The sequence below is a fragment of the Eurypyga helias genome, unplaced genomic scaffold (genome assembly GCF_000690775.1).
Source record: "Eurypyga helias isolate BGI_N326 unplaced genomic scaffold, ASM69077v1 scaffold4369, whole genome shotgun sequence".
Lineage (NCBI taxonomy): Eukaryota > Metazoa > Chordata > Aves > Eurypygiformes > Eurypygidae > Eurypyga > Eurypyga helias.
This window is the reverse complement of record NW_010271285.1, coordinates 53,381-81,115: the sequence shown is the minus strand read 5'-3', so window position 1 is coordinate 81,115 and position 27,735 is coordinate 53,381. Positions and strand designations below refer to the sequence as shown.

Below are 27,735 nucleotides of genomic sequence, written 5' to 3'. Positions count from 1 at the left end.
CTATTAGAGACAAGGATCTTTGTCTCACAACAAGCAGAATTGCCTTCCACAGCAATGCAATTATGCATCGTAACAAAAGGAGAAGTAATACATTGTCTGCAAATTAAGATTTTTAAGACTGATCTTAATGCACTGATCTTAACAGCTTGGTATTTTTATAGATGGGGCTGTCACACAGCAAGAATGTATTTAAACCTGTTGAACTCAGTTTCACAATTCTACCACGGGTGACTTCTGCCTGGCTACAAATAGCTTGTTCCTAGCAGGTCTGAGCCAGCTTGAGTATCCCTGAACTGCATAGTGGACATCCTTGGAAGTACTTCCAGGTTTCTGCTTACCTTTGTGAATTCTCAGGCTAAACTAAGCAAGCATGCTTCTCTAAAATGAAACTACTAATACGCCTTTTTAGCAAAGCCTATTTATGTTTCCATGGCCACCCTTTTTTATTTATCTTCTCTCTTTGCCAACATTTTCAGAGAGCTTAATTAATGACTAATGATTTCAGGTGGGATGTGTCAGTCACCTTTTGGAGAAGTAATTGGTTTGTTTAAAAATGACTGAAAAATACTGGAATAGTCTAATCTTACTGATGTCCCTTTCCCCTTGCTTTCAGCAAAAGGGTGGGTTCAGTGGCCCCGCTTGCACAAGACCTACCTACAAGAGTAACGCTCTTGAAGCTGCCGAAGGAGACACGGCCGCAGACCGACCTGATGACAACAAAGACACGGGTCCTTTCTTTACCTAGTGACGTAGTTGTTGCTCCAGCGTGTAACGTCTCCCTGCCAAATGAGTAAGCCTGTTGCTAGTGTGTGGATGCCTCGATGGAAACGTGTGTGGAAGGTCTGGGTGAGGCATGGTGTGAATTATATTGCCATGGCAACCCAGAATTTCTTTCACCCATCGACATTTGCATCATTCTTTTTGGCATTTTCACAAATAGAGCCTTCAGAGATTTTTTTTTCCCCCATAGTTGAGTAGAATAGATCACTTGATTTGCTTTTATCACCATGAAAAAAAAGTACGAAAGCAGAGTTTGTGTGTGGGCTACAGAAAGGTTACAGTTATTTAGCACATTTAAGTTAAACTTTTGAGTAGGAACTATGTCTGAAGACGCCCTATATTTTTAAAGACGCCAGGACAGAGAAAGACAATGCAGTTCAGATAAACTTGTCTCTTCCCAGACAGTCCTGATATAGATGTTGGAAATTAGAAAGAAAAACACTGAACAATCTGTTCTATGACTCTAATACGCCTCTTTGTTGCTGTAGCAAATAAAATGGAATCCCTCCAGTTGATGAACTCAAATATGCATAAAAAAATTATTTATTTTTTATTATTAATAAAAAGTTAAAAAAATTGCAAACCTCCTGGTGCTACTTATGAATTATGATTAATTTCTTCAACCTTTTTCTGATGTTTAGAAATGGCACACAATCAAATTGGGAAACAATTCAAATAATAAAAATGTGTCTTAATTTTTTCTGTTACCTAAGCAATAGTCCATCCTTCCACACAAAAGGCCTGATGCTGTCCTTACTTTCAACGATGATAATGGAGCTGTTCCTGAATTCTTGCAGTGCATTAACCCGGGGAACCAGCCGTATCATTTACATGACGACAAGAGGAGATCATACCGTATATACAGAGCACTTCCAGCTTGTCCTGACCGTTACATACTTCCAGCTTGCCCATGGATTTCTCTCCTTATCTCCTCTTCTCCTCCCTAAGCAACTCCATCTTGCCTGAAAAGGACATCCGAGTACCGTCAAGCGTAATGTCCGTAAGAAACCTGGCTTCACTCCTTCACAGTGTTTGGTTTTTCAAGACCCCTATGGATGGCTCTTGTATGGGATGGCTGTGGGCTATGTCACATGGGGGAGCAGAAAAGCCACCTAAAGCAGAGGTAAAGGAACTCACTCAAAACACAGACAGCTGGAGGTCAGTCTTTAGAAATCACAGATGAGAGTATTTTTTTCAACAGGAGCACACTGGGTGTGTTTTCTCACATCGCTCATGGTTTGTTAGGCTCTAGTTTAAAGCATTTCAGTCCTCCGAGGGGTCCATGCTGCGACTGCCCGGTCTCCGGCTGCAAGTAGCTGCTGAATTGTTCAAGTGAACTGCTTATGAGCACCCTACAGGCAGAATTTCATTCAAAACCAGTAAGTGAAAATTATGATTAATGGTATATTTGCAGAAGTTATGATCAGTTTATGAATGATTCATGGAAGGAAAAAAAAGATGACTAAATAGACTATGAATATCATTTGCAAGCAATAATTTAAGCAACTTCATCCCCCAAAGTGAGGTCCTTCTAGTCTCATATTTGCCTAATGATAGACTGCAGTGCAAGCGGCGGGTGCTGTGTTGTGAATAATCTGTTTCTACACATCAACACATCAGAACACAGCTTTGCTGTGACAAAGGGAAGGTGCACTGCCCAAAGCTTCCTGCATGCAGAGGGCAGGCTTTCAAACAAATAAGTGTGTGCAAACCGAGCTCAGAGAGGTGAAGGCATCAGAGCGTTGAGTGGTGAAGCCCCGCTCCTGCTGCAGATGGACACACTGCGATTAGGAGCCAAGATAGAGGAGCAAGGTCTGAATCTACCATGCTTTCTCCCTGGGGGAGTGTAATTTACACCCTGATTATACGTTTCCTCTTTCAACTTCTCACTAAATGTCAACTGCCTTCAGAAACAGGATGTGAGATACTAGAGATGCTGTTCATGTATTATTTATTATTGTAATTCCTGTCTATAGGAAGGCACATCCGGACGCAGTCCCTGGATTTCAATGAAGGTCTGGCTTTTGGGGACTTTTTTCACTCAGTTTTTGAACTGGATTGATAAGGAAAGTGTGTGACTTTGCCCAAGGGTTCTCCATGAGTTCATGGGGTCAACCACCACACAATGGCAAAAGTCTGCTGGCTCTCCACTGTACCTTTTCTCTACGGATTGGGTTTTCTCCCTGTTTCTCCTCTGTGCCAACTGTCTGGGGTCATCACTAACGCCTTACCCATTGCAACTGGGGACAGCTGCATTTCAGTGGGTTAGTAGAAGCACGATGCCTGAAGTGGTTTATGGATGTATAAACAGGACAAGGTTTGTAGAAAAAGGCAAAATTCTATACTAGAACCAAGTAGTAAAAATTCCAGGTGAACTTCAGGGCCAAAAAAGCCCCTCTCCAGGTCTGTCATGGAGGTAGCAAACATCAAATGAAACCCATGGTAGGGGCTGTTGTTCAAAGGTAAACTAAATTCCCTAATTCAGTTAAAAATGTGACATCAGACTGACATAAAATCTAAGTGACTTCTTATCCCCACACTTTACATGGCTTTACATCTGCCTCAGCTATGTAAGATATGCAGGAGTGATGGCATCCCTTGGAAGAAGACAAAAAAGACAGGTTCTGCTAGTTCATGTATTGAAAACGTATTACCTCAGGTAGGAACAGGGTGCAAGTGGCTAAGCCACTGATGATCTGAGCAATTGATAAGGACATCGGCAATTCTCGAGAAAAAAATTGCGCAAAGTCCACTTGTCTTTGCAGCCCCGCTCACATTGCAGCTCTCACCTTTTCTCTTTCTCTGAAAACCCACCCAGGGTGAGCTTTCTGTACGGCCCCTACTCATGTTCACTGTGGCCACTGGAAGGGCACCCTCCCCTTTTCTTCCCAGTATGTACAGTACTAATGAGATTTCTTACCAGCCACATTGAGCTCAGGCATCTCTTTAGGTGTACATGACAAGAGTCAGCCACTGGAAAAAGGAGAAAAAAAAGGTGCCTTTAGATAGTAATGTTACACATGTGTCTCTACCTTTAGGCTGGGACCCAGTGACTATGGTCCTTTTGTCCTGCACGGGACAGTTGAGGGGGTTTGGAACTGCCTTTTTCCCTTATTGCGATTCAGACCTACAAACACTTTCCAAATGTTGCTTTCCATGATAAATCATTACAGCAGTTGCATCAGGAGCAATTGCTGGGAAAGGACAGCACCTGCATGATTGCAAGTGGAAGGGATGGCAAACTCTGGGAACGTGGTTATCCTACAGAGTACCCTGTGAAACAGGTTCAGGGACTCTGCTTGGAAAATGCTCAGCTCTCGGTGCAACAAAGATTTAATTAACTATGAGCCACTGAACTAAGCACAGAGTGTAAGCACGAGCCAGCAAGATTGTAAAAGGTTTAAAAAAAAAATCATTTTAAACACTGTATTGTCAAATAACAGTCCCCACACTGATAAAATGCAGCACTCGGGCATGTCACTGTGGAGCACAGCAGGATTTTTGCTTCAGACTAGTTGATAAAAAGCTTGATGTATCCCATTTGGCTAGCTATCCTTCAGGCTGTGCTTTTAAGACAAACAGCAGCAGCAAGCATTTGTCTGCTATTTCTTCCTTAAAACCAAGATGTTTTGCAATTCAGAATTAACAGATGGGACAGTAAGAAATGAGAGCATGGGTTTTTCTTTTTGTCACTTCCTCAAAGTCACTTTGAGCAATGTTTCCAGGCTGGTGTCAGTAAAGGAGGACTGTCTGCTTTGAACATGGATGGCCACCACTGAGCTGTGCTCACCCTGCTGAGGCTGCTTGACTGGGGTCTGGGATCCCCAGGGAAATACCTCCTGGCTGCCAGGCAGAACCCTCGCTGCTGTTGGTGTTGGAGGCAAAACCCCCAGCAACATACGTCGCACATCATCTTTAACTTCACCCTCCAGCTAACATACTCTGTGGTCCCACTTTCGACCTGGAGAGAAGAGAAGGAGCATCCTCACCTCCATTGCTGTCATCAAAATTTGTGATCCACCTTCTGCCAAGTTTTGAAATGCATCTAGGGGTAGAACAAAGAAAATTGCATTTAACGAGGAGGAAGGAAGAATCCAACAAAGATATAGGCTGTGGCAGCTGAGGAGCAGAGTTGCAATGCTCTACCCAGCTCAGGTGTCCACACACTGTCCTGCCTAGCCACATCTCATTTCTGTGCTGGGTACCCCTTCAGACTTGTCCCTTGGATAACAGCCTGTGAAGGCATCCCAATTGCAGGGCCAGAATCTGGCAGAAGTGTAGGGACAGCGAGCGTTTAGTGTGACTGCTTTCATCTACTCTCATTATTTGTTCCAGCAGTAGCTCCCATCTGAAGACTGACAGGAGAACGGTGAACTAATGAAACACATCTTCCCACAGGGAAACTTTCTGCTGGTCCGTTTCCATCCTCCCTGGCAGTGAGTGATCACAGTGTGCCCTAAAGAAAGTGATTCTCTTGAAGTCATTAGTATGCATTGCAAGCTTTTTCCAGGGAATATAAATGCAGATGCTGCTGTTATTCAGCTAGAGTTTGAAATTAACATGGTTGAAAGTTTTCTGACAGAAAATTTAAAACCATTCAAATATTTATATTCTATGTGCACATTTATATTGCAGTCTGTCTCGGAGAAATGTTCAAACCCAAATGTTTGTATGAAGCCAAAACACAGTATTTTGAGTTCTTTTTATTTATTTTGAAATTACATTTCTTCTAGAAATGTGCTGTTATAAACAGTAATAAAAAGCTGAAACAAATTTAAGTCTCTCTATCCTTGAATGACACATTTTTCCAGGAGCGTGTTGCCCACCCTGAATAGAAAAGGCATTGTAAGATCACGAACGTTGTGAAACCTGCCCAGCTTTAGACAAAAATGCAAAGCTGCTGGGAGCATAGGAACAGGGCAGAAGGGTGCGGTGCTTGTCATCCCCTGAGGAGGCAACCAGAGCTACCTCTGTGATCCAGAGCACAGAAGGCAGGGAGGAAAGCTAAGATGATGAAGCACATCAGCCTGTGGTGCTCTGAAGACAGGCACAGGGTAAGGAAACCCCCATGTGGTGCCCATCCCCTTGACAGGGTTGTATCTGCAGTGCTGGGTTAGCACCCAGCAGTCTTTCTACAAACAGACAGCAGCGCTGAAGTTACCTCCTCTGGGCAGAGGTAAGTGCTACTTCACTGCTTCATTAACTCCAGTTAAATAGAGTTTGCAAGGAAGCTGCTGCTTTTGGTCTGGGTCTCATCTCTGGATATCCTGAAAGGATGAGTAATGATTTAATGGGACAGATTTTATCTTCCACGCTGCATTCATAAAGGTGGACTGTCTTTTATTCCCACTTGGCACCCTTATCCTCTCCTGTAAAAATCTTGTTCACAGTGATTTGAAAAGTTTGAGAAACGTATTCCACATTAAACCCTCTGTAAAGTGATAACTGAAGGACTCGAGAGCATTTTAAGATACTCATTACATTCAGCAATGAAACTGAGATTCCTTTCCACGTGGATGTAAAGGAGCTGTCTTTACACTGCACTTAAAATCTAAGAGGATCTTTTTTAAGATAGAAAAAAAAGTCATGGTACTAATTTATGCATATGAAAATTTAATCTACTGCAAGTGACATGTATAATCACAAAAAATGGGTGTTTACAAGTTGTCTGTTTTTTAATGAAAGCATTAAAATCAGGACATGCTCTGACTTTCTGAGCTGCTTTTGCTGCACTCCCTTGAAATGGGATTTTAGGCAGTGTCACCCAGGCGGATCCGCTGACCGCTACTGGCCCATAAAACATCAGTGCTAAAACACACTGGCAAAAAAGGAACACTCATGTCCACGCGCTGTTGAAACCCAGCTCTTTCCAAAGATGAACTAAATTGCTGCAGCGATGTTCTAGCACAGGGGTCACAATTGCTGGGTTGATTTAACTACCAGTGTTGCTAGTCGAAACGCTTACAATTATGAGAGTAAAAATTATGCTTCTGTAAAACTGAATTCCATTTACGTTCAGGCAAAGGCTTATTTACAGACACTCCCTCCCTGCAACTGCCAGACAATAGCTGCACACAACACAGAGCATGGGCTTGTTTATCCACTGGGAAGGATCTCAGTCCTTCTCCTCACCTAAAAAGGTGAGAGAACTTCAGTGAAGCTGGTGGGAACCTCTTTCCAGTTAAAACAAACAAACAAACAAGCAGCACCTCCCTTGCTGTCGTTCAGACTTCTCTGAATTTTACCCAAAAGAGAAAGCCTTCCACTCGACATGAGTTGCCTCTTCCCTATTCACTGGCCATGAATGCATGCAGTCTCCCCTCCGTGGTATCAGCAGTGCTCCGCACCACCCTGGAGGAAGCTCTGCCATGGACCAGGATCTTCAAGCTTGCATGCAAGGGCACCAGCACAAGGGCACATCTTGTTTTTAGAAAATGAGCCTTAGTGCATAGGGGCTAAGCCTGCAGAGGCCAGGCTGAATTCATGCAGCATAAAAGGACTGGCAGCTGCAGAAGCTCTGGGTATACATCGCTCCTCAGCAGAAAAAAACACAGGGCAGCGTGGTGCTGCTGCAGCCCACAGGCAGCTCTGATGGGAAACTGGGGGCCAACCTTCCTTCTGGCCCCTTTTCAGCACAGACATCACTGAATTCCCAGCTGCTGCTCTCTTCTAGCACTAAACTGCTCTCTACCAGCCAGTTGCTCCCACGGGCAGGAGGCAAATCTGGTTCTGGCAAATAGGCTGCACAAAGGGATGCCCAGACCATGCCTGGACTTGGGGCAGGCTTGTTATTTCCAAGCTACGCTGTTAGACATGTGTGACCCCTGCCCGGCCCCAGCCCCGGTGCTGAGACTCACAGGTCATGGTTTCAAGGCGCAGCATGCAGCACACGAAGTCAGAGAAGCCGATTCTCCTGTCAGCGTTGCCGTACCGCAGGGTCATCAGGCGCAGGAGCTGCTCGTTAGCAGCCAGGCCTACAGAAGGAAGAAGGACAGCACTGGGATGATGAACCAGCTCTGTGGGCCTTGTGTGCCCCAGAAGGAAGCTGGGGTTCTCCCTCAGCCCCCCACCCTGCCACGCTGGGGCTGCTCTGCATCCCTAGATGGCAGCTTGCCTTTCCCCCAGGTCTGTGCATAAGGGTCGGGGTATGGGGTGGTGGAAAGTCCACGTCCATTTAGTGTATATTACTTGAATGGTGCCTTAGGTCAGTAAGCAGGAAACACGGAGCTAACTAATCTAGCGCTATCTTGCTTTGCCTTTTTAGCTTTTATTTTCTATATGAAAGGGTGATTTTCTTTGGCTCATAACTGTTAAAGGCTGAGCGGAGCATTTACAATACCACTGGTGCTGTCAGCCAAACAAGGAGATACCGCGCATTCACGCTATTATGCAGTATAGCATGCCTGGGATTCTTAATTTTTACATTTTCTCTTCTATTAGAAAATGGTGAAGGGTGCATTTCCTTTTTATTAGCTGATTATTCAGTATTTGTGTCACAGTCTGTTTGGATGGAAATTGGTATTCAATTGAATGAACAAAAATTGCTTTTTAGAACGATTCTTTTATTAGTTAAATAAAACTATCCTAAATGTGCTGGCTACATAAAAGATATGATTTAAATATATTTTGCACTAAAAGCTGATTTGCTAAACAAAAGAGAAATTTTCTGCAGAGAGCTGGACTGATAGCTTCAGTTTAATGCGTTCCCTGAGACTTCACAGAAGTCTCATTTGCTCACTCCTCGTTTTTAGTGGCTCAGCTGGAAGAGAAGTAGCGTTCCTGCTTTTTCAACCAGCTCTAAACTTTTCAGGTTTAAATGAACTCACCATGGAGCCAAATTAGTTGAATAAGCAGAAAGGAAGGAAACGACTTCTCCCCACCTGTATACAGGGAGATACAGCTGATGGAAGTGGGATCGTACATCGATAAACTCTGGTTGCATGAGCCTAGTTGGAGGTGGTCTCCAGCAGGAAGCAGACACACACCACTGAATATTTAAATAATGGAAATAGATTTGGGTTTAAGATACATTTCAAGTTAAGATAAACCTGATTTTAGGTTGGGGTTTTCTTATTTGTTTTGGGGGTTTTTTTCCCTAGGAGAAAAAGTTAGCAATTAAAAGATTCTAATCAATAAAGTTTTTACTTTGATTCTGGTTATAAACCATTGCAGTAGCAAGCAATGAATCCTATCTCATTTTTAACCTTTTGAAGGCAGTGGGAATTCAATCAAACTCTCTCTGGAGAGCAGATTCCAGCAAGCACTGCAGTGCTGCTTACAAGATGCTATAATCATGCCTTAACTCTAGTAAAACACAGGTCAGTCTGGCACGGTCAGTCTGGGATATACTTGCTCTGAAATCTCACCTGGCAATTCTTCTCAATTAACCTCATCAAGAAGACTGAAGCATCAGTCCTCTCTGTTATAGTCATGTGCAGTTGCTTATTTGTAAGGTTACTCCCCACACCTTTTGACTGATGGATTCCTCACTCTGGTTTTAGTCAAGCTTTAAATTACAGACTTTATGTTTCCCTACTTTTAAAAATTATTTTGATGCATATCCTATTGCCAGTGAGGAGTTTGTGAATACCCCAGGCCAATCGTCCTGCATCTCAGGGCAGCCCTGCTGTTAATGCAGCTAACCTGCTTTCTTCTGGCAGAAAATCTGACCCATCATTATTATGCTTTAAAGCATTAGGACAACAGCAAAAATTAAGCACACACTTGTGTGTTTTGCTGGGGAAAGCACTGAACGCTCCATGGAGCAGCTGGCTGGGACCTGAATTTAGATACACTAGTGCCATTCCCAGGGGTAGCACCAACCTCCCAGACTCTTTCTGAGGCTGTCTAAAAACCAGGACCGGGGGGGTCATCTGCAAAGGCAGATTCACATGTAGCTGTCTGGTTCAGAAGGCAGCAAGAATGAGCTTCTCATTTTTTCTTCCCTCCACTCAGAACTGCTTATAACCTAACATATTGAATTTGCTATTTAATAGGGCCTTTCTGCCCCTTCAATCGGTTGCACTATTTTGGCTGCCAGGACTTCTTAATGTACAAATTTCCTCCCAGTTTTACACTTTAGCACCTTTCTTAACAGAATGGACCTGGCAGCTTCTCCTTTGACACGCGGCACCTAAGCGCTGCGCTCTGCAGGCAGTTGCTAACGCTCTGCCCGCCTTTCCGCAATAAAAATATTGCATGCCCACCCCCTGGTGCACTTCTGCACCAGGTTTCTCCTGCGGACAACACTGCTCCAAGCTCCAGGTAGCCACATGGGAGCTTCCCTGCTGTAGGACTGTAAGAGGATTGCTGTCTCAGAGCGGTGTTTCATGCACAAAGTCTCCGGAGAGATGACCCAGCTAAAAGGCTTCGCTGATGTGAAGGGGTCCCACGCACTCACCGCAGTTCCATCATTCGTGTAGCCAACAGAGGTCAGTGCAAACTAAATAAATGTCTGTCACTGGCTTCCCCTGACGGACTGCCCTGGAGAGAAACTGCAGGAACTGGGGTGAGTGCAAACATCCACTGCTCCTTTCCTTTTCTGGATGTTTTGGCCATGACCTAGAAAGGTTGGATAAACCAGCCTTCAGGCTCTGGCCAGTGGAGTGCTTCTCTGCATCTCGCTGCTGCTTCCCTGAAATGAGCTTTCTGTCTCAGTGCTCTGAAACAACACAGATCTCTGAGCAGAGCTGTGATCTAGCTGGCACCTCTGTGCAATCCAAACCGCTTTCTCCCTGGTGCTCCTTTTTCTTTCCTCTCTCTTCTTCATCCTTCCCTTCGCTGCCACAGGGACAAGTAAAGGAGCTGCTTAGCACCTATGGATGTACCTGCTGTTTGTACTGCACTCTTCAGTTCAGACACATCAAGAAACCCAGAATTATTTCTGTCTTCCTTGCTGAAGATATCCTAAAAAACAGCATAAAAGCCCATATCAGCATTCCCTAAATTTACCACTACATCAAGGATGCTTTCCCTCCTTAATAAACAGGCTGTAAGGAACTTAAACAGATGAGATGGGGTGACCATGACAAGAGAGACCCATTTCCAGAACGCTCAGACAGTATGTTACGGTGTAAGAAATCCCACGGTTTTGGGTGTGTGGAAGCCTGTTTGCTCACTCTTCCTGGTTTATGTGGGCAGGCAGCAATGGGAATACTCACACCTCCACTGACAACAAGACATTGTCTGTAACACGTGAAATAAGCCAGGAGTCCCTGAGTCCCAGAATGCTGGGAGGTTGTCTTCCCCAACACATTGTTGAGACCCCACGAGCCACATGAGGTGCTGTCAGTAGGAAGAGCACCATTGCTAGAAGGGAACTGGCACCCCATGTCCTAGGTGGTCTCAGACCGTCTCAAGAGGGATGAAACAAGATAGAGCCCACCCAACTCTGAGGCTTCAGGAAATCTTCCCATACAGCAGCAAGACTGAAGGAAGAAGGACCTGGCACGGAGAAGCTGCCTGAGTTTAAGTGGGACCCTAAATACCAAGCTACTATCCTCACTGCTCCCAGACCTAATGCTTATCCAGGGGCAGAGATATTTGTCCCAGATAAACCTTTCATCCTACACATTTCCACCACAAACTGCTGCAATGAGGAAATGACATTTTGCAGGTGACTCTGCTCAAGAACTCATTTCAGTTTAGAAAGCTTTTTAAAAAATTGACAGTGGTGGCACACAAACAGAGATGTCCATCAAATTATGAGCCTAATTGGTTTTCCTACCTTTCCTCAATTCTTCCTCAATACTCCCTGCACTAGAAGATGGAAATCTGACCGACTAAGCCAGCAACCTTTGCAATATTCCACCCTCCCCCTCCCCCCCAGTGCTTTGATATCATAGAGCATCTGCCCCTGCTGATGAAAAGCCCAAGAGTACAGTATCAGCAGACAAGAGGGAGCAGCCCCCGTGTACCATGTACTTAGTGAGACTTCGCCAGAGGCTCCCGAACTCCTGCAGCGTGAGTTGTCCGTTGGAGTTGAGCTGTGCCTTTAGTTAAGGACTGAACTGTTAATGAGAGCTAAACCTGTCTGTCTTCCTTCCCAAGGATGCTGCCTTCACGTAAAGACACACATAAGATGCAGTCTCTTCTGCCTGTTACTTTCTGTTGATAAAGCCAAGAGCTTTTCTGCTCCCAATTATGCTTAAGCGTTAAATTCACCTTCTTTGGTACATCATACAGCTGTTCATAGCTGTGCTCGCAAACAACAAAAGGTTTCTATTTATATGGTGCTTTTAACCACAAAGGAACTTGCAGTGATTGCTTGGGTTGACTTTCAACCACTGAGCACCCGCAGATGAACATGACCCCATGCCATGTGTCACCTTGTCTTGCCTCTCTGCGTGAGGCAGCACACTATTAGTTCTGCCTGGATCCTCCTGGAGGAGCAGGCTCTGAAGGAGCCAAGAGCATGAGGAGCTGAGCCTGATGCCTGCCATCAGAAGGCACAGCAGCCTTCGAGCCACGCACATGATGCAGGCAAGAAACCCCTTCCCCGCCATGAGCTGGAGCCCATGGGTGTGAGCCAATATCTCCCACGGATGCTCAAAGGGCTATGCCAGTGAGCCCACTCCCCTCCATACACCAACCAGGAGTCCTGGGCAGACATGGAGCACCTCACCTCATGCAGCTGAGATGGCGAAAACTCCCCGAAAGCAAAACTCATCACCAGTGAAATCTAAGCAGACAAGTGCCACTGCCGTGAAACCTGACTGAAAAAAAGCTGATCCTGTCTTTGCAGGCCAGGATAGGTCACACTGTACATGGGCTGTATGCAGCCCAGGGAATGAAAAAATCCATCTTGAATTAAAGCAGAGCAGTGGCTTTGTCAGCTCTTTGCACATGCATTCACAGCGCCCACTTAGCCCAGGAGGGGCTTTGGAAAGGGGGAAAAGTCTCCTTTCACTGGCTAGATGCAGAAAGCTGGAAAAGAGAGGGACTTCTAGTCATTTTTATTCATTCTCTGGCAGTTTGTAAACAGTCTGCCAATGTCTCGAAGTTAGTTCAAGGCATGGAAGAAAAGAGACAGTGAGCAAGCAAGAGGTAGAAAACACACAGGAGAGAATTTATGTCTTCATCAAGGAGCCCTCTTGTTCTACAGTGGCCAGCAATGTATTTCCAGTGTTGTCTTGTTAACAGTAAAAACACTGCATGATCCATTTAAATGGGGAAGGCACACTGGAAAGGATGGATAGCCAGCTACTTCTCCCCCGAAAACCAGCTTTGCTGGGGGTGCTAGCAGGCTGCTCGAGCTGCTGTCACAGGCCAGCGCGGCTGCAGCCGTGACACAGAAGACCGAGCTATGCCTGGGCTTTGCACTGCCTCCTCACCTCGGGCTCTGCCTGGGCCCTGCACCCAAGGGTGAAGCTTAGCCAAGCCCTGCAGAGGGGAAAAGAGAGCAAAGAATTAGCTGGTAGCAAAACGTTGACCCTCACCTTTCAGCAGAGACACCAGAGCCAGGGCATGCTATATAAAGTCCTGCCCAGGATCTGGGACAGCTATTTATTGAGGACTGTGGATAATATTTACTTCCAGGTTCTCACACCGGGACACTCAGCTACGCCATAACTCAAGGCAAGGATGGGCAGCACTGTGAAAGTTTATTGCTTCTGCTGAAAGGATACATCCATCAGAGCTAAAATGCCTCTGCATGAATCGAAGCTGAATCTTCCTCCCAGGCTGGTCATTTCATCTGCAAGGATTGTCAGAATAGAAGGAATCAGCCAGAGCGAGGGGGTGACAGGGGCACCTGGTCACCGTTCTGAGGAAAGGAGGACACCAGCCTGAAGGCTCACCTAGTTAAAAAGCCCCAGAGCTGGCCCAGGGTTTCAAACAGCAGCAAGGGCAATGTGCCAGGTCCATTGAGGGAGTCTGATGTCTCAGACACCCCTTCTGCTCCCTTCTCCAAAGACAGGTGCCGTGCTTGGCTCACAGATAGCTGTTCTGCACAGTCTCTGCCCACCTACCTGCCCTGATAGAACCTTTTCCCTCTTGGAATAAGGATCAGAGAAATGACAGTGACAAGAAAAGCCATTTATGCTGAATTAGGGAGTCCTAAGAGCACTCTGAGCCCTTTGCATGACTGACTTCATTCGAGCCCTCCAGCTGTGCCCATCTGCAAGGACATCCAGGAGCAGCATGGGGTAGGGTAGGTCTGCAGAACAGAGGCTATCCCACAGCAGAACTGGGAGAGGACAGTGAAATTTGGCTGTCGAGCAGACACATGCCTTTGCTGACAGCTATGCATTAAAGAGTCTGTTAGCAGCACCACCTTTTTCCTGTGAATATTACTTTGGTTTTTTAAAGAAAGTAGAAGGTAACTGTTGTGCATCTAAAGGAACCATGGTGAAGGCACTTCTCATGCTTCAAAATCCAATAGTGTGGTAAGCCATGCTGAGAATTTTTGGAGGAGCATCAGGCCACCACTAAATCCTCTGTCTAATTTACACTAGACTAGGGATAGGGAAGCATCAAAGACATTAGCTGGGTTGTAAAAGCTTTACCTTGCAGGATCACTTCATTAAGGAGTTGTTGCAGCTGCGAGGCATCAATAGCTGAGCCCTAATGCAGAATAAAATGGAGAGGTCTGTGAGCATAAAGTTTTCTTCTGTGACACTTTTGCCCCAAACGTTTTTATTCACACAATGTGACAAGCAAGAAGGACCTCTGCTTATATCAGAGGAGCAGCAGCATCCCCACAGGAGCATCACCAAGCCCTCCATGCTGCTGGGCCACTCTGTCCTCCCCTACAGGAGTCTGCAGGGGAGTTAGAGGCACTCCCATCACCACAGGGTGTTTTCAGCAGCGATGGGGAGTTGCCAATGGGCAGGCACAGCAGGGCGCTGGGTGAGTGGGCTGGGAGCAGAGGTGCTCCTGCCTGCTTCCCTTGGAGCTGCCCTTCCATAACCCTGCCTGTCTCCCCCCCGTGACCCCCGAAGGGTATTCAGCCTGGCAGCCCGTGTTCATTTTCACCTTCATGCATTGATATAACTATTAACTGCTAGAGGTCCATCTTGCAATGACTTTTGGCAGTGATTTTTTTCCTCTTGACTAAGTCGAGGAGTTCTTTATAGCAGTTTATTAAACCATTAAAAGCATCTCCTGTGAACACAGAGTTTGGCTCTGAAAGAGCAGGAATCAATTACTCAAATACTGACTGATATCTGGTTTCCAAATGCTGTGTAGGCAAATGGAAAATGATGCTGATGAGAGGGGGGAATACCCAAGGCTTTCTAATTGCTTTAAGTAAACAAACCATGGCAAAAAAATAAAAAGTACACATGCAAGCCCATCACCGGCACAACCACAAATCTCCAGTCATCCTCTGATATATGGGGCTAGACAATCTATCCCAGCTGAATGTCCCATTTTTCTGTGGGGTTTGGCAGGTCAATCAATACAGTTTTCAGGGTATCCACTTGAGGATGGAGCTACATTTCCAAAACCATTTTTCTAAGTGGATTTGTATCAACAGTGTAGATTAGTTTTTCTTTTTGCAAGTCCACGTGCCTTTTATTTCTATTTTTCAGCAAGATGTTTTAGATAGGATACCTGCTTAGCGTATCTTCGGAAAACAGCCTTATAGGAGCTGTCCTGGCTCTGTCTTGGTACGTCCTGGATCAAAGACAAAGTATGCACATAAATAATTCAGTTACAAAACAACTGGTGGCAGAAGTCTGCAGATACAAACAACACTTTAGAGAGGGAAGGGAATGTACAGTACAGGCTGCAGTTTTAACACCCTGAAAGTAAAGTGGACTAGGAGTAAGGAACAGCTATTGCAATGGAGGAAGAAGCATAGTTTGGATGTTATCACTTAGTACAATCAGGAAGGAGCAGCTCAGGGCTTGAGGAAGACAGCAAAATATATCCGTGGTGGAGTTCAGTGAGTTAGTGCATGAGTATAGAGATACAAAGCCTGATCCTCATTGATGGCCCTGCACTGAAATCTTAGGGCACAGGAAGATTCATGTGAATGAAGAAAATAAAGTAGGAGTCGACTTTTTCTTTCTTCTGTATCTTTTCAACCCCAAGGCAGGCTTGACTGTACCTGAGCTTAGGTTAGGTGATTTTTTTCAACCCTTAGTTGAGGAGATCTACCAGTCACTAAAGGGAACTATCCTTAACATTATAAGGTTTCACCAAAAAATCTAAGCCTAAGCCCCAGTGCCTTCAGCTCTGTGTGAGATAATTTACACCAGTGAAGCCCAAATGCCTGAGCAAGAGCAGAAAGTATGGGTACCCTAATTTGTCAAAGTCAAAACACTGGCTAATGAAAATAGCCGAGTAGACTGACAGCTTGTCAGTGGAAAGGGATAATAAACCACCATTTATACTACCCCTCTAATGGGGCTTAATTGCACGCTGGAAAATGAATCGCAAGGAAAGGTCTCTGTTTTCTGTTCTGAAGCAGCTTTTTACCACTGGCTTCCAAGATCTGCACTGAGTTTGCACCATTCTAAGTAACAGCCTCTCAGGGGCAGGGGTTTGCAGGCAACCGGTCAGAGAGCAGCATGGAAAGAACCAACTCTGGCAATTTTCACAGTTCACAGCCAGGAAGTTCAGTAATGGGTGGTAGCTAGGCTACGCTGGCTGAAATATAGGTTGAACTAGAGGCACAACCAGTTTCGGACTATAGTTTCCTTTATGCCTGCAAAGACACTCTGATGAAAATTGGAAGAAATCCGCTGTGGGCCTCACCTCCGTGGACTCCTGTGCCTTATAGAGTGCAAGCACTTAAATGAATAAATTCCCATGGAGAAGGCATGTATGAGCTCACTCTCAGGTGTGAGGTCTTTTTAAAAAAGGTCAAACATCAAAAGTTTGCCTCGCTTCTCCTTAGACACATGCCCATTCTACTGACATGGCAAGAATTTAGTATCTTTGAAATGCTCTCCCCCTGCTATATTTGGTTGGTCAAACTGTTAAAGGTGATCAGGTGAAAAGGACAGATGGACAGGTCAACAGAGGGACTGTATAAGATTTGTTTCCTTCATAAATCAGGCTCTGAAAGGGACATGTGGAGAGGAAGGGCTTCATTGTCACTCTTGTCTCTCCAGAGAGGTATTCCAGGCTGGTCATCTGCTCTCCCCAGCAAAATTGAAGGGCGCCAGGGTCAAACTTTGGGATGGGTACTGCGTGGTGAAAGGAGAGAAGAGCAAAGTGTTGTCTGCCGTATAGGGAAGGAAGAAGAGGAGTCAATATACGTGGCTACCGAAGGGTCAGCTCCCTGGGTACCATTCACCAGCACCAGTATCTACAGCAGTTTTCACAGACTCTTACCATTGGCAGCACTGGTCTGGGCAGGGAGTTTGAGTTCCTAGAAAAGAATTACAAGTGTCAAACGGGGAGAGAATGGGCCTTGAGTATTGATTTACAGATATGGCAGAAGGCAGGCACCAACAGGAGTACTCACCCAGCCTGCAGCTCCACAAGATGCTCAGCACCCACACCTCCCAGCCTGTCCCAGTTCAGTCAAACCTGTTGCACCAGTCCTGGGTCTCTGTGCAAGCAGACATGGGCAGGTCTGAATCTCTGGCTGCTCTGGGCCAGCCCTGTTGGCATCAGCAGCAGAGAAGACAGGGTTGCCCTGCCTTGAGCCACAGACTTTTCACCTGCTTTCTTCTTTGCCTAGTTTAATAGTCAGAAATAAAAATAGCATCTGGGCTTTTAAAAGGCAGCATGCCTTAAATGAATGCAGACTACCTGAAAATGGGCTGGGGTCACCACTCCTTCCGAGACTTGCTTAGTAGCAACATTCAATACCTGAGTTTTGCCTTTGGTAGAGAAATTAGGCAAGCCAGATTCTATTTTTACAGCATCTGTGCTATTACATAGGTGAGTGCTGCAGAGACCCACAGGAAGGGGATCCCCCTGCTGGGCCTAGCTCAGGGGGGTGTGTGAGGGTCACAAGCTCAGGAATGACCTGCCTCCCAAGGCTGAGCAGTCTTGTGCATGACTCATCGTGCTGCAGGCAGGCCAGCCCAGACTTCTCATGTTTGTTTTCCATAACTAAGGAGCAGCCTTAGTCAGTCCTGGGCTATTTGTGCCAGGGGCCAAAGCCTAGAAAGCAACCTCATTATTAAGATATGGCCCTGTGAGGTAGGAGCTGCAATCAGCTCCACTCTAAAGCTTGCTGAAGGAAAGCCACCACACATCTGATTCTTGAAGGACACTTAGTAAGGCTGAGTGCTGGGGCTTGCACTCAGATAAAGCAAACACAGATATTTATGTGAAAATGTGATAATAGCTGCCTTTGCATGAACTAAGATACCATTTTTCCACTACACTGATCTTCGGGGCCCCTCTCATACCCACAGGGAGCCCTACCAGCCTCTCTGTGAGATGGCTGGAAGAGAAGATCAAGGCCTCTCACTGCTCTTTGCTTTTCTAGGTCCCACTCTGAGCAGGACAGGACCTGACCTGTCTGGTGTCCAGCCGTCACAACACAAGAAACTACATAACAGCTGTTAAGAACAACAAGCTCTCTGTCCTCCTCTCACTAAAAAGATTGCCTCACCATCAGGAGGGGTGCATCCCTCACAACTATTGTTCACTTGTGTGGCTCTTTGTACCAAAACTGAGGCCCTTGGTGGCTGCAGATGAGCTATTGCCCTGTTCTGCAGTGGCCACCCCTATGCATCTGACTACACCCCTGCTGCCCCTTGACATGGTGCTTAACACGCGGCTGTGTCTTCCCAACACACTTCTAGAGTACGTTAAAAGCAAGTGGCCGTATTAGTTATGTTGACATTAAATTTTTAAATCCTGGCACACTGTAAGGAGTACTTATCATCTTACTCATTGTAGTCTTGATTCTTGAGGAAAATTCGCAAGAGAAATTCAAATTCTTGGTCTTCTGTTGTAGCAGGAACGACAACATAGGTTCCTGGGCTCAAGGTAAAGTAGTTGGTCACGTCTCGACTCACGGAAAAATTTTTTTTCAATATTTTGGAGTTCTCCTGAAATAAAAATATAGCTGGCTGTGTCCCCTCCTTGTCGGGAACCAAAGTAAATCAGCAAGTGCACACACAGCAGCCTTATATTCCCACAGCTTTCTAAGTAAACACTGCATCTAACATGCCTTAACCTCCTCAGTGGCATGAAAAGTCCATCCAGATGACAGACTTTGCTCAAGAACACATAAAAAATCCACAAGGGTGGAAGAACTGAAAGAAACAGAAGGCAAAATGAATGTAAGTGGATTTGAAGAGAACTTCCATTAACATTAAGCAAACTGGAGTTCATAAAGGAATCAAGGATGAATACTCTTCCTGAAACTTCCCTGAGATCTAGCGTGACTCAGAGTGGTCACTAAGCACCTCACCCGGATGACAAGGCTTCAAGAATCGCAACCCAAACCTTCCAGCAAGTGTCACAAGAAAACAGAATATTCTGATCTTCCTTCTGTTATTCCAAGTATTTTTGCTGAGATGAAACAAATATAATGCAATAGCTATTACCATGATGACATGTAAAGATAGCATAATAAAAAACCCTTACTAAACATATTCCCCAAAATACATCAGCGTGTATAAATTCCATTTAGAGTGGTTATGCAGCGTGGCAGAGTTATTTATGAGCCATGCCTTTGGGAGAATATAACATAAAACTACTATTTTAGGAGGGAAAAAAAAAGATGACTACAGTTACAGACGGCTGGGAGGTATGTAGACTGCCAAATATTATGGGTCGGATCTTGAGGAGATAGAAATGGGCAGTACTGCAAAGAAATAAATGGTGTAATCCTTTTTTTTTTTTACTTTTGGGTCTCATTCCACATTCCTTCTGGTAAAAAGAAGCAGCAGATTAATATCTGAATGAAATCAAAACTGGTGTGAGATAAGAATCAGCCTCTTTACATTTCTCAGCTGTATCACACAGCATTAAACTTCCCTCACAGCCATGTATTAGTGTTCCACGTCTATATTTAATCAAAGGCTTCCTAGAGCTATCAGATATGTCCATTCTGGTTTACATCCTTGCCTGAACTGCATTCCTCTCTCATCCTACCAAGGAATAATATCCTTTTTACTTCAGAGCAACAATTTGATGCATCTCAAAAGGTACTGAACAATGGATGGTGCTGCTAATGAGAAATGGCAGTGAAAGCAGTTGAAGGAGGAAGAGTGAGGCCACGTGCATCTTACCAATTGCCCTCCCCTTGTGCCAAGAAAAACGCTTGTAAACTTCTACACAAAGATGTCACCTCTGATTGCCCTCAGGCACTGAGGCTAGGCTCTGGGAAATAAACCGAGGGAACAGCACTGTACACCTCCCCTGGGTTTATGTCCTGGACTTGGCTTTTGCTGCTACCAGGGCAGGATGCTGGGCTGTGAGCAGCTGGTAGACCAGCTCTCATGTTAAAATACTTCGGTTGTGTCCATGGGGGAATATTTTCAGTATAATGTGCTGTGTGGATTTGCATCGATAACATTATATTACTAAAAGCTATGGCATGACTGGAGAAGAAATGGCTCCGGGGAGATGTTATTGCACATTCCAGTACCTGAAGGGGCTACAAGGAAGCTGGGGGGGACTTTTTACAAGGGGCTGTAGTGACAGGACAAGGGGTAATAGGTTTAAATTGAAAGTGGGGAGGTTTAGATTGGATATCAGGAAGAAGTTCTTGACAGACAGAGTGGTGAGGCACTGGAACAGGTTGCCCAGAGAAGCTGTGGACGTCCCATCGCTGGAAGTGTTCAAGGCCAGGCTGGATGAGGCTTTGAGCAACCTGGTCTAGTGGAAGGTGTCCCTGCCCATGGCAGGGGGGTTGGAACTAGATGGTCTGTAAGGGCCCTTCCAACCCAAACCATTCTGTGATTCTATGACTGAGCAGCATGACAGTCCCCTTTCCTTCATCAACTAGGTGCTCCAAAGTAATCCAGTGCTCCCAGTAATGACTTGTTCTGGCCTTGCCCTTCAGCTCCTGCATAGGAGATCATCTGGGATCAGAAACCCAAACTGAGCCTGAGGTAAGCCATGGATTGACAGCCTGCAGGCACCATGTCTCACTGAATTTCATCCATCCATCCTTGGGAATATACCAAGAGAGAGAAAAAAAGAATAAAAAATGAAGACACTTGAGCATCGACTGGAGGGGAAGAAAGACATTTTAAGTATAAAGCAAGAATAGAGCAAATCTGTCCTCTAGTCTATTTCCTGATTAAACAACCTCCTTTCAAGGGACCCAAGACCTATGCCATCACCTCCCAGTGAGGGTCCTTTCTGTCAAAATGGGTAACTAATCAAGGTGGGCACGATCATACAAGAGCAAGCAGGGACCTCTGTGTCTGGTGACTGTTGGGGGACATCTGACGAGGATGCTGAAAGCAGCGAGTTCTTCATTTACCAGGAGCAGCAGCTCCTTCCGAGTGGCACAGCTGGCCCCATGGAGTCCTGCAGGTCTGATATCTGCACAGGGCAGAGGATCTCCTTGGGTAGGGGTAATGAGTTCCACTGGCTGGAGGGATGGTCTTTTTATTACGTCTTTTATTTCTGACACTGTTTTTTTATGAGCTACAAAGCCATGCTCTTCCTTTATGAGGAGCTGTTAGACTTATGGCATCAATTATTCAAAGTCTGGGACTACAGCAAACCTCTTCAGTGATCAGGAGAATGTGAAGTTAGGGTCATACCAATCTCTGCTTCCTTTTGTTCTTCAGGTTAAGAACAACCCCTCCTACCCCTGTCAGCCTACAACAAATATGCTTTGGAAAAGGCTAGCATCCATCTGCAGCATCAATTGCACTTTCAGTAAGCCGGAATGCTGTGACAACTACTGCCCCTGAAATAGCACCTCCCTGGACAAACACAATGAAAAAAGATCAAGAGGGAAATGGTGGTGGAGGTTCGAGTTACCTGACTGAATTGCTTCTGCAGTGGTCTTGAGCAAAGCCTTCCATGTATTTTGCAAAAGATGTTTACTCATCTACCCTTTTCTATTGCAGCAATGCCATGTAAGACAGGCTCATTTTGGGGAAGATGAGGCCATTCTGTTCCTTACTACACCTGGAGTACTGCTCAAGTGCTGGGGTTAGTGCTGGCTGTCACACCTGGTGCTGGGCCAGCAAGGCATGTCACCGGTACGACTGCGCACAGAGTATATTGCCCTGGCACCTCTTGTAACCTATGGACCCTCTGGGTTTCCCAGGGCTATTTTGGGGTGCTACAGAACTGAAAGGTCAACCTTTCCTCTCTTAAGACATGAATAAAGGAAACTAAGACTACCCAACTCTACTTTTCCTGTAATATTCTAAGACAGGAGGCATTGAGAAGTACACTCCAAATACTGACTGCTCCCCTTTTACAGCCCAAAAGGCAATTCAGTCTTTCATTTGCATGTGCAGGTACAATAAGCCACACAGAAAACAACAGTGCCTACACGATACCTGGTTGTTCTTACCATGGTGATAAAAAAGCCAATATTCAGGTTTTTTTTTTCCTGCATATCCTCAGGATGTTTTTGCATAAGTGAAATGACTACATTATAGGTTTTTGGGTCATAATCTGTCACTTTGAAGGAATACTGAGGGTTCGTTGAAACTGCACCTGCTGAGGAAGCATTAATAGATTAATAGTAGCAACATAGATGTCACAGTAGTAGCCTAATGTGTAAGATCTTGCTTATATGGACCCAGAGGAACAGGTGATTACTGCTCCAAGATGCTTTCAACACAAAAGGGCACTGTCATTTCTACATTACCAGTAGGAGTTGAGGCATCTGGAGTTCAATTAATTGCCCATTAATCATGCTGGAAATCTCTGGCAAAGTCATAACAGTCATGCAGCTTTCTCACCCCTCCTCCCTCCCCTACCTCTGCATCCCTTTCCCTAAGGCAGAAAAGTGGTGACCCTGGTCCTGAGCCAGTGGCCGAGCTGGAAAGAACTGTGGCTTGGAGATCATAAACACAGAAAAGAAAGAAACAACTTGGTCCAAAGCTATCCTTCCCCTCCTTCCTCTTAGTGTTTGTGATGGATAAGACAGAGTGTTGAGCACCAGAGGGAAAAGGCTGCTTCTTGGCCAAGGTTTTGGTTTACAGGATACATCCCTGATAAGAAAACAATAAAATGCCTGAACTGGGGAAAAAGGATGGAGATAGAAGCATCTGCTTAAACCAGTCTAGACTTTAAGCCATGTAGCTGTGTAGGGTGGCCTTGAAAGCTGCCATTTAGCTCAATTGTCCTTGGACAAAAACTTTACTAGTGGGCTGGTGAAAAACAGAGCTCCAATGAAAATGGCTCTGCCCACAGGCTCTCAGTTCACCCCATACACTTCCTCGCTCAGCCTCCATGCCCTCAGTGTCCAGCAGCGCAGGCATTGCTTTGTTATCACTCCTTGAGACATGGTGATCAAGGTTATGAGGAGCAGGCTGTAACCTGTACGCCAAAACCTATTTGCTGCTGTGCCAGGGATCAGCACTGCAGAAAAAAAAAGCTCCTTCACTGACTGCATGCTACCATCTTAGATCAAAACCACAAAGCCTAAATAGTGATACAGCTGTAAAAAAGTAAGATAAGATAAGATAAAAATTAAAAAAAAAAGCCAAACCCCAAACTAATAATCAGATCTTGCAATGCCAGAAGAGACTTTGCACAGGCAGTAAAACCAATGTTCTTATCTGCTCAAAGGCCTTTCTACCTTTGAAAAACGAGCTTTGTAGCACAATTCCTTCATTTCATATCCATTTAAGTTCAGAGTATTTCTTGCTCTGTAAAATCAGCTACATGTTTGCCAGACCAGACCTTCTGATGAGGTCCCCAGTAACACCTACTGCAACTGTCTGAAAGAATACAGACAAGCCCATTTTGAGTTAAAGAGTTTAGGATTTCTAAATCACAAGTCTCCTGTTTTAACTCAGCTGCTGCTGCTTTGTTTCTGCCTCTTTAGCTGATAGGTGCTGTAATGGGAAAGGGCAGGCATTAACAACTGGCAATCAGTATTTCTGCAATTCGGTGCTCAGAGTGAATGCTTCACTGTAAGCACCAGTGGAGAGGACTGGGTGACTGCAGTGAGTGTTAATTACCTGGGGAATAGTTGTTCCTGCCTGTGGCAAGGACTGGACTCCACAGACTAATGTGCCTATCCACGGACCACGTTGTGCTGCGCTGATCTCCAAAGTCCAGAAACGTTGGGGTGCCATTACATATATACAGCCAGGAAAACTGCTCCTGGAAGCTTTCACAGGACATCCTGCAGAGAAGGAGAAAATCTCACCTTTCAGTTTGAGACACCGGTCAGGTACTCCCGTTCACCCCCATGTCTTTAAAAGAGAATTCCAAAGAGCACTGCAGTCTGTCGCTGAGCTGGCTGATACCTTGCAGAAGAGGTCAGCGCTGCATGCCTTTGGGCCGTCCTAACTGCACCTGAAGCCCCAGGGAAATTAGAGGGCATGTTCAGTAGTACCTAGGTGGAGACTGCAGTCTGTCGCTGAGCTGGCTGATACCTTGCAGAAGAGGTCAGCGCTGCATGCCTTTGGGCCGTCCTAACTGCACCTGAAGCCCCAGGGAAATTAGAGGGCATGATAGTAGGTGGAGCCCTGCTATCTCCAGCACATCTCTGCTGCTGCACCTTGCTTTGTCCCTCCACAGTGTCCGGTCCCACACTCCTGCAGTGTCTATCTCAGACCAGCCTGTTGTTCCCCTGCTTTCCTCGGGGCCTCAGACGGGAAAGTGTGCACTTTCTGAACAGTAATAGCTTTTCTAGAGGATGGCTCACACATAAATATCCCTTTTTTCATAATGAACACAAACAGAAAACCTGGTAGACAGAAGGATTGATAGGGAAATACCAGAATTCTCCATCATCCTTATTTCTGAGGAGGGCTTCTCTGCATTTAGGCTCAACATGGTCCCACTGAGGAGAGCTGTAAAGAGGAACAAATCAACAAGCAGACGTCAAGCACAATTTTCCATGTCTCTGGACAGCCCATCCCTCCAACCAGCCTGGCAGTCATGAGGGACCAGTAAGAGTGATGAAACTGCACACTGGGAACAGGACTGTGCTTGACACATTCACGGCCAAGGCAGAAAACAGGGCTCTGCACCTTTGCTGTGCCTGAGTTGCTCACACTGGAATGAGGAATCCTGCCTCTTCCCTCCAAGCTTCAGTCACCTGTCCCTGTGCTGGAGAGGTTAGCGAGGTACCAAAGCGCAGCACTCGGAAGTGCTGATATTACGTTGAAGTGTAGAGGGCACATTAGCCAGTCAAATGTGTTGTTTCCAAGCAGCGTGTTTATAATTAAGTGATAATTGTACTCTCTGCAGAGTGTAAGATAAATAAACAGAGCATGAATCAATAATTTATTGATTTATGCAGCTTACCTGTGAACGCGCTCTACTGACATTTCAATTACAGCTAGGATTGTGGTTCACCCTTCCAAAAAATGGGAGGATGCTGCCTGAGCAGATAGCTATTATCCCAGCCTTAAACATGTCTGCACCACCCGCCAACCCAACCAGACGCAACATGATAGCCTGACTTTTCTCAGCAGAGAAGTTATGACTGTTCCTAGCAACGGGGAGATGTGGGATGCTATTAAATCACATAAGAGTGACACCTGAACATCTCTCTAGTCAGGAAAACACTGATGCAATTCCACCAGGAAAACTAACATCTATTTATTTTAAAAACACTTTTGCAGTCTTGCACTGTATCTTTCCTTCCCTCAGGAAGGAGAAGTAAGCTTATACACACAGCAGCAAAGCAGTCCTTGCATGTCCAAAGCTGCATGGAGGATCCGTAAGGTCAGTTCAAGCCATCCAGTAGCACTTTGCCTTTGCAAAAGGACTGGTTTTGTCTCTCCATGTTCAGTATTACATAAAAATACTGCCTTACTCTCATAGACTCTGCTAACCATCCCCTTCCCAGATTCAGACTCATTGGAGGGAAAGAAGGAGCAGGAAGATGGATGCACAATTTTTGCAGGAGAATTCAATAGAAGCAGCCAGACAGTGCCTAGGTCAGAGCTTCCTCCAGGTAGTAACTCCGCTTTCATCCATGAATTCTCTGTAATTAACCACTGGGAAAAATGTACATATAGACAAAAAGAGATACCTGAGGTAGGCCTAGCACATATAAAACCAATGCTGCATTAGTTTTCCCTGGATTAGATTTCTGTGGGCGGCTGCTTTGCGGATAGGAATAAGGCTTATAATGAATTGATTTAGGAATGTCTGCTTCATGATAATGGCTGCAAGGCAGAGGTCCTTTACAATAAGCCTATAAAAGAGTGATTCTCCTTATGAGGTTAAAGCTTTAAGATCATACTTATCACTCCAGGGTCCCTTCCACTCCCCATGGCCCCACGGATTCCAGATCCTGATTATATGTTTCCAGCCATTCTTGTAGCGTATCTGTAAAAGGAAAAGACAAATAAACTCATTCACAGCTTTTCACAATTGTGACTTTCAGTGAAGAGATGGGTAACAAAACTCATTCTATACCTTGGAGGCCTGGTTTAACTTCTGATTTCATTTGACTGCAGCTAAAACTCAGTGCCTTTTGCTACGATGTAAAGCAATTGTGTGGGAGAAAATCATGCCCATTTTGCTTTCCCAAGGACAGTGAATAGCTGAGACAGAGGGAAGTAACATAATTCCTGGCACATAACATGACTCCAGCAGCCTTGGGAAAGTCCAGTGCTGGTAGCCAGCAGAGGCAGAGACTTTGAGGAACCAGACCACCAGACTGCCTGGAGTGAAGGTCAGCAGTCAGCACGGAGAGATAATGATGAACAGAATCTGTGTCTCTATCCTGTAGATACAGGATTGTGGTTTCCAGCAGCTGGAGTTGTAGTGCTTTTCTCCTCTTGCTGTCACTGCTTTAAGCCAGAAGCAACTCACTTTCACCAGTGAAGCTAAAATGGCGGAAGTGGAAAGGAGAAGCAAACCTTGTTTGAAAATTTTGTTTGAAACGAATGCCATGGCAGTCTCTTCCCAGGCAAAAGCCCAGCCAAAATCATTTCCACACAGGACACTCCCCTGGATGCCTTGGCACTCCACTAAGGTGGGGCAGAGACTGTTTCTCCTCTCTGCAAGCATCGCAAACAGCCTGCTTCCTCTCCAACAGGATTCAGGACCCTTCCACCCAGTCTTGCGAAGAGCCAGCTGTGATCTCTGGAGCCTGGCAGCCCCCATCCTTTCATTTTGGAGCCTCTTGGCTACAAGCAAGCATCCTCCAAGAAGCAGCACACTGGCTATGATGATGGCAGCAAATGTACCACAGCATAAGCATCTATAAACCAAAGCCAGACACATATGGGAGACCATTAAAGAGAGGGGGAGAAGGGAGAAAATAATTTAGGGAAAACGAGGTCTCCTTTCCAAAGTACTTTTAAGTTCCTAGTTTAAAATGTGTTGTAGCTATCTTGCTTGATAGCATAGCCACTGTTTGGTTTCCTTCTTCACCCTGCTCACGGTTAACACGCCCTGTGTACGCTACAGCTTACTGGAGTAAGCCAAGTTCTGACTGGTAATAAAAAATCCTTCATTTCTTTTGATCTCTGTGATAAATTGGTCCTGTTTCAGGTCAGCAATATTAATATCTAGCCAGGAGAAGTTCTGCATGAGTAGAACAGCTTTAAAAGATGGAGAAATGCTGTTCTCGAACCAGCGAGTTATTTACTTTTCACACAGCGATTTTTGGCAGCTTGTGATAGAGCTCAACAAATGTAGATTTGCACCATATGACAAATCCCAGAATTTCTGCCAGTACTTCTATTCCCATTTGAAACAGAAAAATGCATTTTTTAAGAGTCAGCATGGAATAAGAATCCCCAGAAATTCTGTATAGCTTGCTGTTGAAGTGTACCAAAACAAAAGTGAATTTACATTGTAGTTTTCCATTAGAAAAAATGATAGGATTCTGATAATCTCCCTCTTCCCATTGTGCCAGAATCCTTCCATCTCATGGAATTTGAACGATGGGCTTTCAACAATTCATCCTCAGCGTGA

General features: G+C 45.3%; 1 protein-coding gene across 1 annotated transcript in view; it reads right to left on the bottom strand.

Moving 5' to 3' along the window:
* Positions 1 to 6,895: 6,895 nt before the first annotated feature.
* CAPN13 (calpain 13) overlaps positions 6,896 to 27,735 on the bottom strand; it is a 35,980-nt gene continuing 15,140 nt past the window's right edge. The window contains exons 7-17 of the mRNA XM_010158750.1: positions 26,051 to 26,136; positions 24,573 to 24,647; positions 23,876 to 23,974; positions 18,583 to 18,705; positions 17,065 to 17,101; positions 14,286 to 14,343; positions 13,407 to 13,474; positions 11,697 to 11,765; positions 10,608 to 10,686; positions 7,638 to 7,754; positions 6,896 to 6,912 (exon numbers count right to left, since the gene is read on the bottom strand). Of these exons, the coding sequence (XP_010157052.1) occupies positions 6,896 to 6,912; positions 7,638 to 7,754; positions 10,608 to 10,686; positions 11,697 to 11,765; positions 13,407 to 13,474; positions 14,286 to 14,343; positions 17,065 to 17,101; positions 18,583 to 18,705; positions 23,876 to 23,974; positions 24,573 to 24,647; positions 26,051 to 26,136 (828 nt within the window). The remainder of the gene's footprint in view (positions 6,913 to 7,637; positions 7,755 to 10,607; positions 10,687 to 11,696; positions 11,766 to 13,406; positions 13,475 to 14,285; positions 14,344 to 17,064; positions 17,102 to 18,582; positions 18,706 to 23,875; positions 23,975 to 24,572; positions 24,648 to 26,050; positions 26,137 to 27,735) is intronic.